At 32.4% G+C, this 13,471-nt stretch overlaps 1 protein-coding gene across 9 annotated transcripts in view; it reads right to left on the bottom strand.

Annotated features, from left to right (window-relative positions):
* The window catches only part of arhgap21b (Rho GTPase activating protein 21b), a 97,298-nt gene that overhangs the window by 40,261 nt on the left and 43,566 nt on the right, over positions 1-13,471 (bottom strand). For all 9 annotated transcript variants that reach the window (XR_015478277.1, XR_015478278.1, XR_015478279.1 and 6 more), the window contains exons 5-7: positions 1,243-1,335; positions 1,069-1,147; positions 932-986 (exon numbers count right to left, since the gene is read on the bottom strand). Coding sequence is in view for 4 of the 9 variants with exons in the window: in XM_087240491.1 (XP_087096617.1) it covers positions 932-986; positions 1,069-1,147; positions 1,243-1,335 (227 nt within the window). In the remaining 5 variants the exon portion in view is untranslated. The remainder of the gene's footprint in view (positions 1-931; positions 987-1,068; positions 1,148-1,242; positions 1,336-13,471) is intronic.

The following is a 13,471-nucleotide window of genomic DNA, read 5'->3' as shown; positions in this document are numbered from 1 at the left end:
CCTTTTTATTGGTCATTTTTTTTAAATAAAATTAAAGTCCAAGCTTTAGAATAAAAGTTACTTGTAAGGAGTATTCTGTATTTACCACTATAAGAATACAGTAAATTATTAGCAAAGACTATAGAATGCCTTAAAGGGACTTTGTCATTTGATTGCGCTTGCTCTTAAAGCCTTCTTCTATGAGATATTTTTACAATTTATGATGGCATAGCAGTCAAAATAGGACAAATGAGTTTATGTACGAAACAAATTCTGGACCTTTGTCTTTCCAACTACTCCTGGCTACGGATCTCAAAGCCCTATAAAAACATCTGAAAAAACACTTAAGAACTTCAAGACATATCATATATGATTGTAAAGGTGCATTTATGTGGTTTGATATTTAATGTGACTCTTTTCTGGGACTATTTTGATCAAACTAAACTCCTTGATTACAACATTCAGAAAGATTTCATTTTATTAAACAGAATTACTTCTAAATATAACATAATATAACAACAAATCTGACTGAACCCACACAATCTGGAATTTGGTTCCCCTCAGATTAAACTGGATAATAAATATCTTCTCGTATACACACTTTTAAAGTAGTCAAGTAATATGGAATAAAATGTGGCTTGGTAGATTTTTTTCTTGGTAATAATGGAAAAAAATATCCATCTGAAGCAGGATTTAAACCAATACATTTTCACTTTGGGTTGTGTTTCTGAACATTTTGGCACACAGTTGAACCAAGCATCCAACATTTGTCTCGACACCTGCAACTTTTATCAACAAGTGCTGTGCCACATTGTGCCTATTAAGGATATACACTATTTCTGCAGAAATTTCCCTAAAACTGGAGCAGAAAATGTCATAATAATATATCCTAGTACATATTAACTAATTAATTCTAAAATCTTAATTTATGCAACAACAAAAAAAGTCTTACCAGCTGAAGTATATCTTCATCTTTTGGCATAACACACAACTCCAGAAATGTATGACTGGAAGAGGAACAAAACATTTAGTGGCCCAATCAGACAAGCATTATTTAAAGTCAATGAATGACATCAGCACACTCTTAACCTGTTCTGGATGAGCCCTATGACCTGCGAGTACGTCTTTCCAATGATGCTCTCGCCATTCACTTTCACTATCCTGTCCCCTGTTGACAAATCACCATTATCAGGCTTTAGATTATCAGACACAGATATACAACAGCAAAGTAGGGTCTATTTGGAGTGATGGTATAATAATTACCAGTGCAGAGTCCGGCACTGTGAGCAGGCCCTCCCTCTTTGACCTGCTTCACAAAGATCGTGTCCATGGGCTCCAGTCTGTTCCGCGGTCTCCCTGGCAACAACAAAAGCAGCAGTGTGTACGAGTGGCCCAGATCACAACAAACCAGTGCAGGAAACAACCGAGCAGTCACAAGATTGAGCCGCAAAAATATTTTAATCTCACCAGCTTCAAAATAAAACATTTAACCCATCAATACAGCAGAAATGCCGCTGCTATATCTGGAAGTGACCCAGCATTCGATGAGACATCCTTCAGACCCTTAGGAAGCGCTATTCTTGGCTTCATTCTGACTTAATATGTCAGAACACAGATGATAGATTTAATAGTGAGCAACTAACACTACTGAATCCCTAAGGATGACAGTTATGACATCTATTTACACTGATAGGAATAAAAATCTCTCCACAACATTGTGATACTTATTTGGTAAATAGCATTGTTTTAAACTGTTGAATGGCAAATAAATCTTTCTGATTTGCATAATAAAATACAAAGTCTGACACTGATAACCTTAAAATGAAAAATCTCATTTAATGTCAGCATGCAATCCCTCTTCGACAAATCTAAAAATATAAAAGAGACCAGTCAACATCATTAATTCACAAATTCTTGGTTTGGTAGTTTGTTTACACAGTAAATATACAGAATATCCATACTGGTTGTTACAGGATGCATATCAGAGACTCTCTTCTATATAAGTTTTGGGTTTTTAGGCTGACCTCATATCCATTTGTTATGATTAATAAAAATAAATAAATAAAATAATTAATTAATTAATAATTGAGTTAAAACCTTTTTGTTTTGAAATGTGTCAGAATCACAATTTAACCAGACATGTTTGTGTTTGTATTATTGAAGTTAAAGGTTTAAAGGAACTGCATCAAAAAACTGCAATAAAATCTAATAGTAAGAATCATTAGCAAACCTAAATCATCAACTGTATTTGACAAAATCATACAATGACTGAAATGAATAATTAAATAAAATTCCTGCAATAAATTGAGGCATTTTTGTAACAAAAACATCCATAGACAAGATTTGTGGTTTGGGTGTATTTAGCGCCACGTGCTGGACAAAAGAGTGTACAGCATGTGCAACTGAAATTAATGCAGTGAAGAAATAACGTAAACTTACTCCTCTCCAGTTGGTGGTGGTAAATGCACCAACAAATGCACAACACAAGACAGTAGTCTGAAAGTTACACAAGTTTTATTCATTTTAAATATATATATATATATATTTATATATATATATATATATATATATATATATATATATATATATATATATATATATATATATATATATATTATATTATATATATATATATATATATATATATATATATAGTTTGAAATATTTCAATATTTGAAATTATAACAGAATTGTAAGATTTACATTTTCAATTTATTATCATACTAATGTAGATAATGTAGAATATTAAAGGAGAATTGAATAAATAATTACAGTAATCGGTGTTATTAAACTTATCCTTTTATTGGCAATAAGGCCCACATGGATACTGCGTGCGCAGAAATCCACAGATTTTTAGCTTATCGAGTTATGTATTTGCTTGTGTAAATGGGTGTAAAATTATATTAATTCAGTTTTGAAATTCATTTCACTAATATTATTGTGATATAATTAAAGTAATATTAAAATGTTCATGTGATTTGTTTATAATACAGTTTGTAAGGTAATATTTTCTGTCTTTTAGTAGATTTATAATCATGAGAGACTTGCTTTTGCCAAATAAGTGCATCTAATTGGATTTGCATTGTAAACATTACAAATAAAAGTTTAAAAAGTATTATTTTTCAAATTTCATATACATGTTTTAGTTACGAAACTGCTAAAATCTTTCTAAATAAATCCACAGATTTTTTACAAAATTCTCTGCAGATACAGCAAAAAAATTCGACAGATTCTGTCTGACCCTAGCAAAAAGGTGCAATATCCGATTTTTTGCTGGTCTCAAGTAGTCAGTTCAAATAATTTTTAAAAACCATTGAAGACCATTAGGAATTACATTTTTGACTTATACAGGGTTAAAGACTAAAGATTTTTTTAATGGCCCAGTATTATCATGAAGAATTGTGTAATCGTTTTTTCCCATCCAACAGCTGTTGTAAACTGTATCGGTTTGCAATAAAAAATACTTGAAATATAAAAAATAAGATTTTATTGAGATGTATTGTTGGTCATCAGATGGATGCCTGCCCAACTGAGTAGCTTTCATTGGACAAAGCAAAATTAAGAACTGTTTAAAATAATTTAAGACACAATATTTCAGTGAATTTAAGACTTTAAGGTCTAAAATTTAGTTTTAAAACTTTAAGACCAAGTGTACTCCCTTTACATCCAGTACATGGTTTTACCCATTACTATGATTAACTAAAAGTACAACAATGGATCATATATATTTTAATTAAAAACAATCAATCAGAAAATTTTATTGTAATTTTAAATGTTAAATGTAAAACCTAAATGTAACTATCATATCCTCAAAGTTAGGAAACAAAAACATGTTTCTAGCCATACTTTCAGCCTTAATTAAGAAAAATTTTAAATTAAAATTAAATAATGGAATGTAGTCGAGCTGCCAGTGCACACATAAAAATCAGTGTTTAGGAACAGAAAACTGATCCCACATTAGGACAAGTGCAATAACACAAGAAGGTCATCCAGAACATTTCAGTAACTGCATAATGTGCCATACTGAGTGATGACATCTTCGTCATAAAACTGTAATGGTTTCAGACCTCAGACATGACTGTGTGTAACAGGTTGCAACTGTGTGTTTCTTTCTTTGTGCTTTAGGTCTTGCCTATAGAGATACTACAACCCGTCAAAGCCTGAGGCAAGATATTCACTCATCACAAATGTGAAAAAACGAATATCAACAATGAGTGCAAACAGAACAGACAGCAGCACCAAATAGTACACAGTTTAGATGTAGTATGAGATCTACTAAAATTTATATGACGCAAGTTTAACATAACGACTTTTAAGACAAAAAAAAGGTCAACCAATAATAGTTTTGGAACACTATAGTTACATTTATAAAATTAAAAAAATTTAAGTTTGTGATGCAGAATTTTATCAGTTAATTCAAGAATGTCATACAAGGGGGCATTCTATTTAAACTCAGTTTGCATACTCTAAAGAGTGCCCATCTCAAAATACTATAGTAGAAAAGAATAGTATGCTTGCTAGTAGGGACGTGTGATTAATTGAAATCGAATTGCAATCACGATTTGAAATGTTACAATTAGCCAAGCGCAAGACGATGCGATATGAAAAATTCAAAAATACGTATTAAAATAAAAATTATAAATAATTAAATTATCCCTGACCACTTTCCAATTAAGTGAGCACACGATCTTTTTAGCGAATCAGAATTGTGCAACCGAACTATGCAGAGTGCTTACAATAGAAAAATAAACAAACATGAAAGCGCTTACGAGTAAGATGATTTCATTTGCTGCTTCAGAAGCATTAACAGATGAATTAATATCAAAGAAAAATAGAACATCTGTAATATGGGAATATTTTGGTTTTAAAATCATAGGGCCCTATCATACACCTGGCGCAGTGTGGCGCAAGACGCGGCGCAATAGTCTTTTGGTAGTTTCAGCTTGGCGCAAGAGTCGTTTTGAGGCGTTGTGCTACGCTGTTTAAATAGCAAATGCATTAGCGCTCATTTGTGCGCCCATAGGTATTCTGGTCTAAAAAGGAAAGCATTCTGAGGCGCACTGCTGGCGAGTCGCTATTTTGAGAAACTATAACAGATTTTTCATTAGACCAAAACTAACCCAGTCTAAACTCCAGCGCAGAGGTGTGCCTTGCTTACGCACTGCTTAATACACACAAGAGAGCAATAGGCAAATATCTTTACATATGAAAAAAATGTAAATATTAAGGATATATATAGGATATAATAAGAATAGATATAGGATATAAATATAAAGGATTAAAATATTACAAAACATATTATTTTCTAGCCTACATAAATATGAAAATCACTGCTTTGTCGTCTTCTTCATCTCGGGAGGCTTTTTCAGTTCATTCATAACAATTTGCTTTTGTTTAATGTTATTATTATTAGCAGTATTATTTATTATATCCATATTTATATTTGTTTTATTAAAAACAGGCTTAGATTTGCACACCTGTCAAGTTTAAGACCATATCGGGCATGGCAGGTGTATTTGGAAATAACTCAGTATTTTGACCACACTTGGTCATTATTGTTCATTTATTCGTTTGCTAGAAATTAGAACTGAATTTAGAAATAGTTTTGAAACAAATCTTTGCGCTTAACAAACGAAATTAATTATTTATAGGCTAATTGATGTCTGTGCGTAAAGGTTTCCCTATCCAAGAGCGAAAGTGAAAGTAGTTCCATTATCTCTCATTCTCACGCAGTAGATGCTCTGTTTAACAGTTTTCTGTTAAAAAATTGTTAACTGTTAACTGTTTGCTTGTGAAATGCTCATTTTTTCCACTTAGACTTACTTTGCGTCCTGTAAATAGCGAATGCGCTCTTGGCGCGACGCAGCTGACTCTTAAAGGGAATGGGAGATGAGACTCTAATTGGTTTATTCTCAAAACACACCTATAACTCATTAAGAAAATAAACTCAACCCTTTTAGACCATGCGCCTTGGCGCAAGGCAGATTTCCCGTCCTTAAATTAGCAAAAACGCGTCCTGACACGCCCTGAAAGCGTTTGCGCCCTGCGTTTTGCGCTCTGCGTATGGACCGTCAAAATAGAGCCCATAGACAACAAACAAAAACAGGTAGTTTGTACGAATTGTTGCCACAGCACAAGGTAATACAACAACCACCACCTAAAAGGCAGCTATATAAGGTGTCTTTCTAAAAAGTCAACAAAGTTTTGCCAGTTACACACAATCTATAGCAACAGCAAAGTTCAATTTCAGAGTAGTTTCAGCCATGTTAGTTTGCCAAGTGTTCTGTACTTTTATAATAATTATTATTATTTTTTGCTTGTATAATAAGCTACACTATCGTCCCTAATTTGAGTTCAACTTGTTTACAGAAAGGTAAGGTCATTCTATTTGTTTACTGTTTGCTCTAGAGAAAAATGAGGGTTTCATTTCTGAATTATTATAAACAAATTTGAATGAATGTTTAACTTAAATAAATGTCTTTTCAGTTCTTTTTTTAACGAACACTCACTGCATTTTAGCAATAAAAAGATATGATACAGAATATTGAGCTGAAGCTTTGACTAAAAAAAATAAAATCGCAATTAGATATTTTCCCTAAATCACAGTCCTACTTGCTAGCATGCTATTTCAAACACCTCTGGTCACATTTTTATCAAAATAGAAGTACAGTTTTAATACACCATCTTGTGTTCAAAGTCATACATTGCAGTTTCCAAAAATTATAAACTTCTACCCATTTCTCCTAAAATATGAATGCATATTTCATAATATAAATACGCTTGACGGTATTTTGCTCAAATAACAAATAACATACTACAAATAAAGTATTTGATAGGGAATCAGAAAATAAATAAAAAAAACATTCATACAAGAAAAAGAAAAGGTGAAAAATGTTTTTTAAAATAATCCCAATGACTGCTTTATAAAGACTGACTACTTCTGTGGTTTTTGAAAAGATGCATGTCAGTTATGCAACATGTGCACTAGAGTTCATGTTTCTTTCCACTGCTGAGAACATGAAACAATGACTCATTCTTATACAGTCCAATTCATGGCAGGATGGGGAAGCCCAGACAAACTATTCCATGTGTGCACAAAGAAATAAAAACAAGCTACAACCATTTCAAATGTAAAACTACAAGCTGTGACTACATTTTTAAACAAAAAGTGCTTCTTACTCAAGCATGCAAATGATACATTTTACTATTTGGTACACAGATGTAAGTGACTGTGTTTTGCATACAGAACTAAGAGCAGCATTGGGGAAGTTACGTAAGAATTTTGAGCTAGGTTAAGCTATTATAGGTAAATGCAAGTGTGCAGTGGGAAGCACGTTCGCCTCACAGCAAAAAGGTCACTATATATATATATATATATATATATATATATATATATATATATATATATATATATATATATATATATATATATATATATTAGGGCTACACAATATATTGTTTCAGCATTGAAATCGCATTGTGATCATTCACACCAGTCAAATCGCAACTTTACGCAAAGAGTCTGGATTATAATAGATTAGTTTGAGCCCCGTGACTGTGTGAGGGTTTTAAAAGCAGTCAGGTCTAAGTAAATGTACCATTTGTAACTTTGAAAAATGAATATTGATTAATTTGATTCAATTGTTAATAAAACAAAGACAATGCAGTATTATTTTGCATTGAATTATTTAATTATTGCATACCTGAATACATTTAGACTTCCTGTAAAAACAAAAAGACACTACTTATTTCATTTGTATCTTTTTCTCTATTGTATTTATCTATGCTTGTAAAATGTTTGTTTCATGCACTCCCCTACAGAATGATTCTAATCAATCTAAAATTATAAATTCTTTCCAAACAGTTATTCAACTAGCAATGTAAAAAATGCTGGGTTCCACACATTTCTTTTTTATTTCTTTTTTTCTTTTTTTTTTTTACAAATTGAAGTGTGTTTAACAAAAAACAATTAATTTGTCCAAAAAAAAAAAAAACTCCATAATTATGTTGTTTAAGCTCTATTTAAATCAGTAGTTTGAACAAACAGCAAGTATAATTTTTTTAATTCATCTAGTGAAATTATATTCATGTCGCATCGTACGTCACAAAATTTTTTTTTTAAATTGCAATGTTAGATTTTTCCAATATCATGCAGGCCTAAAATATTTATGATTTTTGTGCGCAATTTTTTTCCTAATTAACTAAATAAATATATACATATACATTTATAAGGTGATCTTTATTCCTTGTAATGTATTATAAATCCATAACTTATAGAAGCTATAGTTAATTAGATATGAACATGGGAAAAGCGCTGATTTGCAATGTTCCACATTGTATTGTTATGCCAGATTTCTCTAAGCTAAAGTATACCCAGAAATATGTAGGTCAATTAAATGTGTGGCATTGCTGTTCATAAATGAAGAAAAGCAATTAATAAAGTATGCGCCCTAAAGGTAAAAGACAAGGACAAGTGATTTACTGACTTCTATATACTAATATTACTGTTCTGAATCCACCTACTTTTTTAGAATAAATCTTTATCAGTTTTAATCCATGTAATGCAGAAGAGTCATATTTTTACATAAGTCATAACTTTTTATATTATATTACAACTGCAACAATAATACAATTAGGCATGGGACGATAACCGTTTTCAAGGTTTACTGCAGTCTGGAAAAGTCAAGATTTTAAAACACTTTCTGTTATACTGTTCCTAAGGTATATGTAAGTGTTTTTTTAACAATTAGTTTATTTAGTTTTTTAGGGCAACAGTATCTCCAGAAGAATATTTACTTCCAAATCAAAAGCTACAGATCAGCCCATGAGCTAGCAAACCTTTTGGAAACAAATGGCTTATAAACCAACATCCTATATGCTATGCACCTGAATAGTGCAGAGTCTTGCTTACTTTATATCCAAAGAAAAGAAAGATATGATACAAAGATGCCTTTTCAAGTTACCTATGTCTAAATGCTAGGGTGCCGATTTTGGCGCTTAATCACTTTTTATGACTCGATCGGTACTCGCCAATTAGGGGTGTTAAAATTAAGTGTTACTTCGGTCCACCGCGATGTAGACGTGGACAATTTGGTATCAGTTCAGTAATAATCATAACCGGTTAATATGTCCTGACGTCATTTATCTTCTATGTGCTCTGTCGCGAGGGAGGTGAGCGTGAGTATAAGTGTCTGCCAAAGTGTATGCATTTACAACACTCAGCCAATTCAGGGCCGGCCCGTGGCATAGGCACCATAGGCAAATGCTAAGGGCACTGTATATCCAGGGTGGCGCCAGAAATGACCATGGTTCAGTTGGTTTTGTTTTCGATATTCCTGACACACATTCGTTATAGACGGCATTAACTCAAAAATCTCTTACCTTAAAAAGATCTAAAGTGTGTTTCCTACAAAAAGACAAAGCTGGTTATGTTTCACAGCGGTCTTTCTTTTTTTTTTTTTTTTTTTTTTGCTCGACATTACGAGCACTGCTCTATTTAAGCCCTCGCAATATGTGTTTAGCCAGGAGAGCTCGCGCTGAGAGGAGCTTTCAGTAAGGGATCGTCGGAAAAGTGCCTCTTTTTTTTTTCATTTTTTTGCTCTGCTCAGCGCGAGCTCTCCCTGTTGCGAGGGCTTAAGTGTGTATGTGTGTGTGTGCGTGTGTATGTGTTTGTTTCTTTGGTGCTGTCTATGTTTGTGTTTGAATGAGAGACAGTGTGGTGCTGTGTCTCTGTGTGTTTATACAGACAGCTTGTTATAGCCTCTCCTCTAAAATATAACACTGTATATGGAAAGCATCATCAATGCACCGTGATGCACCGAGATATCGAATTGAACCGAATCGAAGGCATGATAATCGTAACCGAACCGAACCGTGAGACCAGTAAAGGTTCACACCTCTATCGCCAATCTCATGAAACGATCTCAGGTGTTTTGAATACTATAAAATACCCCGGAAATCATGGAGATGAAAGCGAATTAGCAACAGAACAGATTGCGAGAGGCACGATGATGTTTTAAGCTTCACATTTGTTAGGTTAGACAAATAGCACAGTAAAGATATCCCAAGTGCACATGCTATGTTCATAACATAGGAGCTGCTATTACAGACTAGAACTCTTAAACTAGATACTAGTTAAAAAGCAGAATATTTGAATGGTCTTGCATGTATTAAGGCTTTTTACATGTACAAAAACTAGAAGTTCTGTGTTTCTGACTATTTTATGTAATATTTTCTGTAAAGCTGCTTCTGACCATGACATGTCCACACAAAACTGCTATAAGAGATAGGTTTAAGAGTTTGTATGCAACATTTTTCTTTTATTTTCTTTGGTAAGGTGAGATCTCCACTGACAGTAAGTGTCATAATTGGGGGGGAAATGTGCTTTATGCATTATAAAGCTTGAAGCATCAGAATCTGTAATCAGTATCGGCGAATCACCATGACTAGTAATTGGTACTCAGTATCACCTGTAAAAATCCAGATCGAAGCATTCCTACCAAATATCATAGACAATCAGCATCTACTCCATAATGAGCAAATGTCATTTTTAAGCATGGTATAAGCAAAGCGTATCATTTTTATTCATAAAAATGGTGTCACAGAATTTATTTGTGCAGTGATATAACAGCTGAATTCTTTTGGGAAAGCTGTATGTACATGATCATTCCAGAGCCGTTATGTCCTGCACCTAACTAAATCTTCTGGTCTCAATAAAAAAATAAAAATAAATAAATAAATATCCAAACAGATGTGGGTACTTCCTTATATTCTTACATTTTTTTTTATCAAGAATGTGGTTTGTGCTTTGAGTGTAATACGTTGGCATGCCTTGAACATTACATGATTACTTTAATTCAAAACAAAATGATATTAATATTAATATAAAGTTTGTTATCTGCAATGAAAAAGTTTATATATTGCTGTGGCAAGAAAGCCAAAATGAAGATAAAAATAATTTGAGAGCTGCAATGTCTTTGAACAAGTTTATAGACATTTTTAGCTGCAATAAGCATTTTTAAGTCAAACTTTTTAAATGCATCTCTGAAGCTTCCTGTATTACACAAAAATCTTTGGCTTTTTGCAAAAAAAAAAAATTGTCAAGCTTATTCTGCATTCAAGAATAAGTTTTCCCCATGTTTCAATTTTAAAATCTTTTAGTGGGTCTGGAATTGGATTATACTTGTCTGGGTAAGCCTTAGATGGAAAACTTTAGGGTTTAGTCAATTTTCATTAATCAATGATAATGCAATCTTTAAACAAACAACTAAAGTCAAAAGTTCATACAGTGGTAAAGGTTGAGCAGTTGAAGGAATCTGGCTGAGTTATTTCTGTCAGCTATACATGGCTGTGCTAAATCTTGTCACAAGAGCTATCTAGTAATAGGGGTGAATAAAAGCCAGTGCTCAAGTGAACAACTGCACCTTTGGGGCACTAGAATAGAAAGAGATTGTATGAATAAACAGGCGGCAAGAGGCATTTTATGAAGAGTTGAAATTCTATATTAAATTAAAGTTTTGCAAAAAAAAAAAAAAAAAAGGTGCACAGCATACTCATAAACTTAAAAAAATAGTGCTTATTTACACAGACGACGCCACTTAAAATTCCCAGAGAATGTGTTAAATAATAAATAAATAATAAATAAAGTGTGAAATGTTGTACACGTATGGGCCCAATCTTTATTCTAGCTCGTCTACCCCTAACCCTATACTGAAAAAAAGGATATGACAAAAAGTCATGAAAACCAACGTTTATCAGGTTTCAACTCACTTTAAGTTATACAAAGTTTAAGTCAGTTTGATTAATGCAAGTTATGTGACTTTAAAAACATTTGATTTAACAAAAAAAATTAAGGCAGCAAGTTTTTTTTTCAACAGTGTAGGAGAGCAAGGACGAAAGTACAATTTTTTAATACAAACCTATTTTTTTTTAAAAAAGACAATGTTTTTTGCATAAATATATTGTTGCTGTGATTACTAACTCACAAGGGTGGTCTAAGAAAACCAGGTGTTATTTTGTCTCAATGTAGAACGACTGCAATATAACTTCACTTTTAACAAAACATTGTTACTTTTGATCTCATATGCAGGGACGAAAGTAACACCTCGGTCAAAAGTAGACATATTTTATTTGCTAGATTTACAGGCTTAATCTTGTTTATTTAAAATGATTCTGACTATGACCTTGTTAATGCTAACTGCAAATATATTTTGTCCTTTTTTTAAACAAAAAAATATTTAACTTTAATTTCAGTTCCATCAAATGCAATCCAACAATGCAAAATGTTAACATTTTCTACAATTTATGAATCTTTCTTTATTATTATTGGCAATAGGCATTATTTTTTTAAAATATCTAAATCCAAACACTGCAAACTCTAATGTGGAAGTGAAAAACAAGGTTTGTCTTTTATCAGTGGGACATAAATAACAGTGTTACTTTCATCCCCACAGGAACTCTTGTCATTAAAACCTGATTAACTTTTAATTTGAAAAACTCAAGACATTTCAAACTCAAGAATTTTATATTGCACCAACTAACCGGTAGATTGATCATTAGTGTGACATATGAAAACAGTGTACCGAAATGTGTATTCGTATCAAGGTACATAAGCGGTAATACTTGAACATGTTATCTCATTTACGTTGACATCATGGCAGTGTGTCAAATAGTGTGACGAAAATTAGAAACACACATACTACAAGCAACTCGCGGGGCACTTCCTACAAATTCGAACAGGGCAAAACAAATTACAGACGTATTTGGTACATTTTAAGCTGTGGATATGAGACCAATTGGTAGTGGAAAACTCGGGTTTTAAGAAAAAAAATTTAATGTAATTTAGCCCTGCTACATTATTCCTACATAATCCCATTTCAGCCAGACAATAATTCCTGCTTTCAGATCCACTGAAATGGAAGGGGACAGTAAAATCAAAGCATATCTGTGCTGTCTAGAGGCGGACACGCATCTTTCTGAAAATAAAAAAATACTTAATTTATTGAAAGTTCCATATAAAAACTAAACTGTTCTTTTCTTTTTATTTGTTTAACCACTACAATATTACATTTAATTTTTATAAGGAGCTTTTTAATTTTGGGTATAAAGGAGGATTTGTTTTATTTGCTGCTAAGAAAAAAAACCCAGAGGTATAGCTTCATCACTGTTCAAAGTAAAATAAAAAAATAAAAAAAACGAGATCATACTTGATATATTTAAAAATTATTATCAGAGGGGCTTTTTTTTGCTGTATCAAAAACATATGGCACCGTGACAACACTGTCTTATCGAACCGAACTGATTTTAGTGAACCATTACATCCCTAATGAAAAGAGAAACACTACTTGTAATAATGAAAAATAATCCCGAAATCACATGATATTTGGCAGCTCCATCAAGGGTTGCATACTGAATGTGCTGTTCTAGCCTGGAAAACAAATGTTGTTAGGGCTTTGAGAAAATTTGCTTTGCTTTGTTACTTTCGTCTTGCGTT

This window comes from Danio rerio, chromosome 2 (assembly GCF_052040795.2).
Source record: "Danio rerio strain M-AB ecotype USA chromosome 2, GRCz13ab, whole genome shotgun sequence".
In the NCBI taxonomy this organism is placed as follows: domain Eukaryota; kingdom Metazoa; phylum Chordata; class Actinopteri; order Cypriniformes; family Danionidae; genus Danio; species Danio rerio.
The sequence above is the reverse complement of the archived record's forward strand: the minus strand, read 5'-3'. Positions and strand labels throughout refer to the sequence as shown.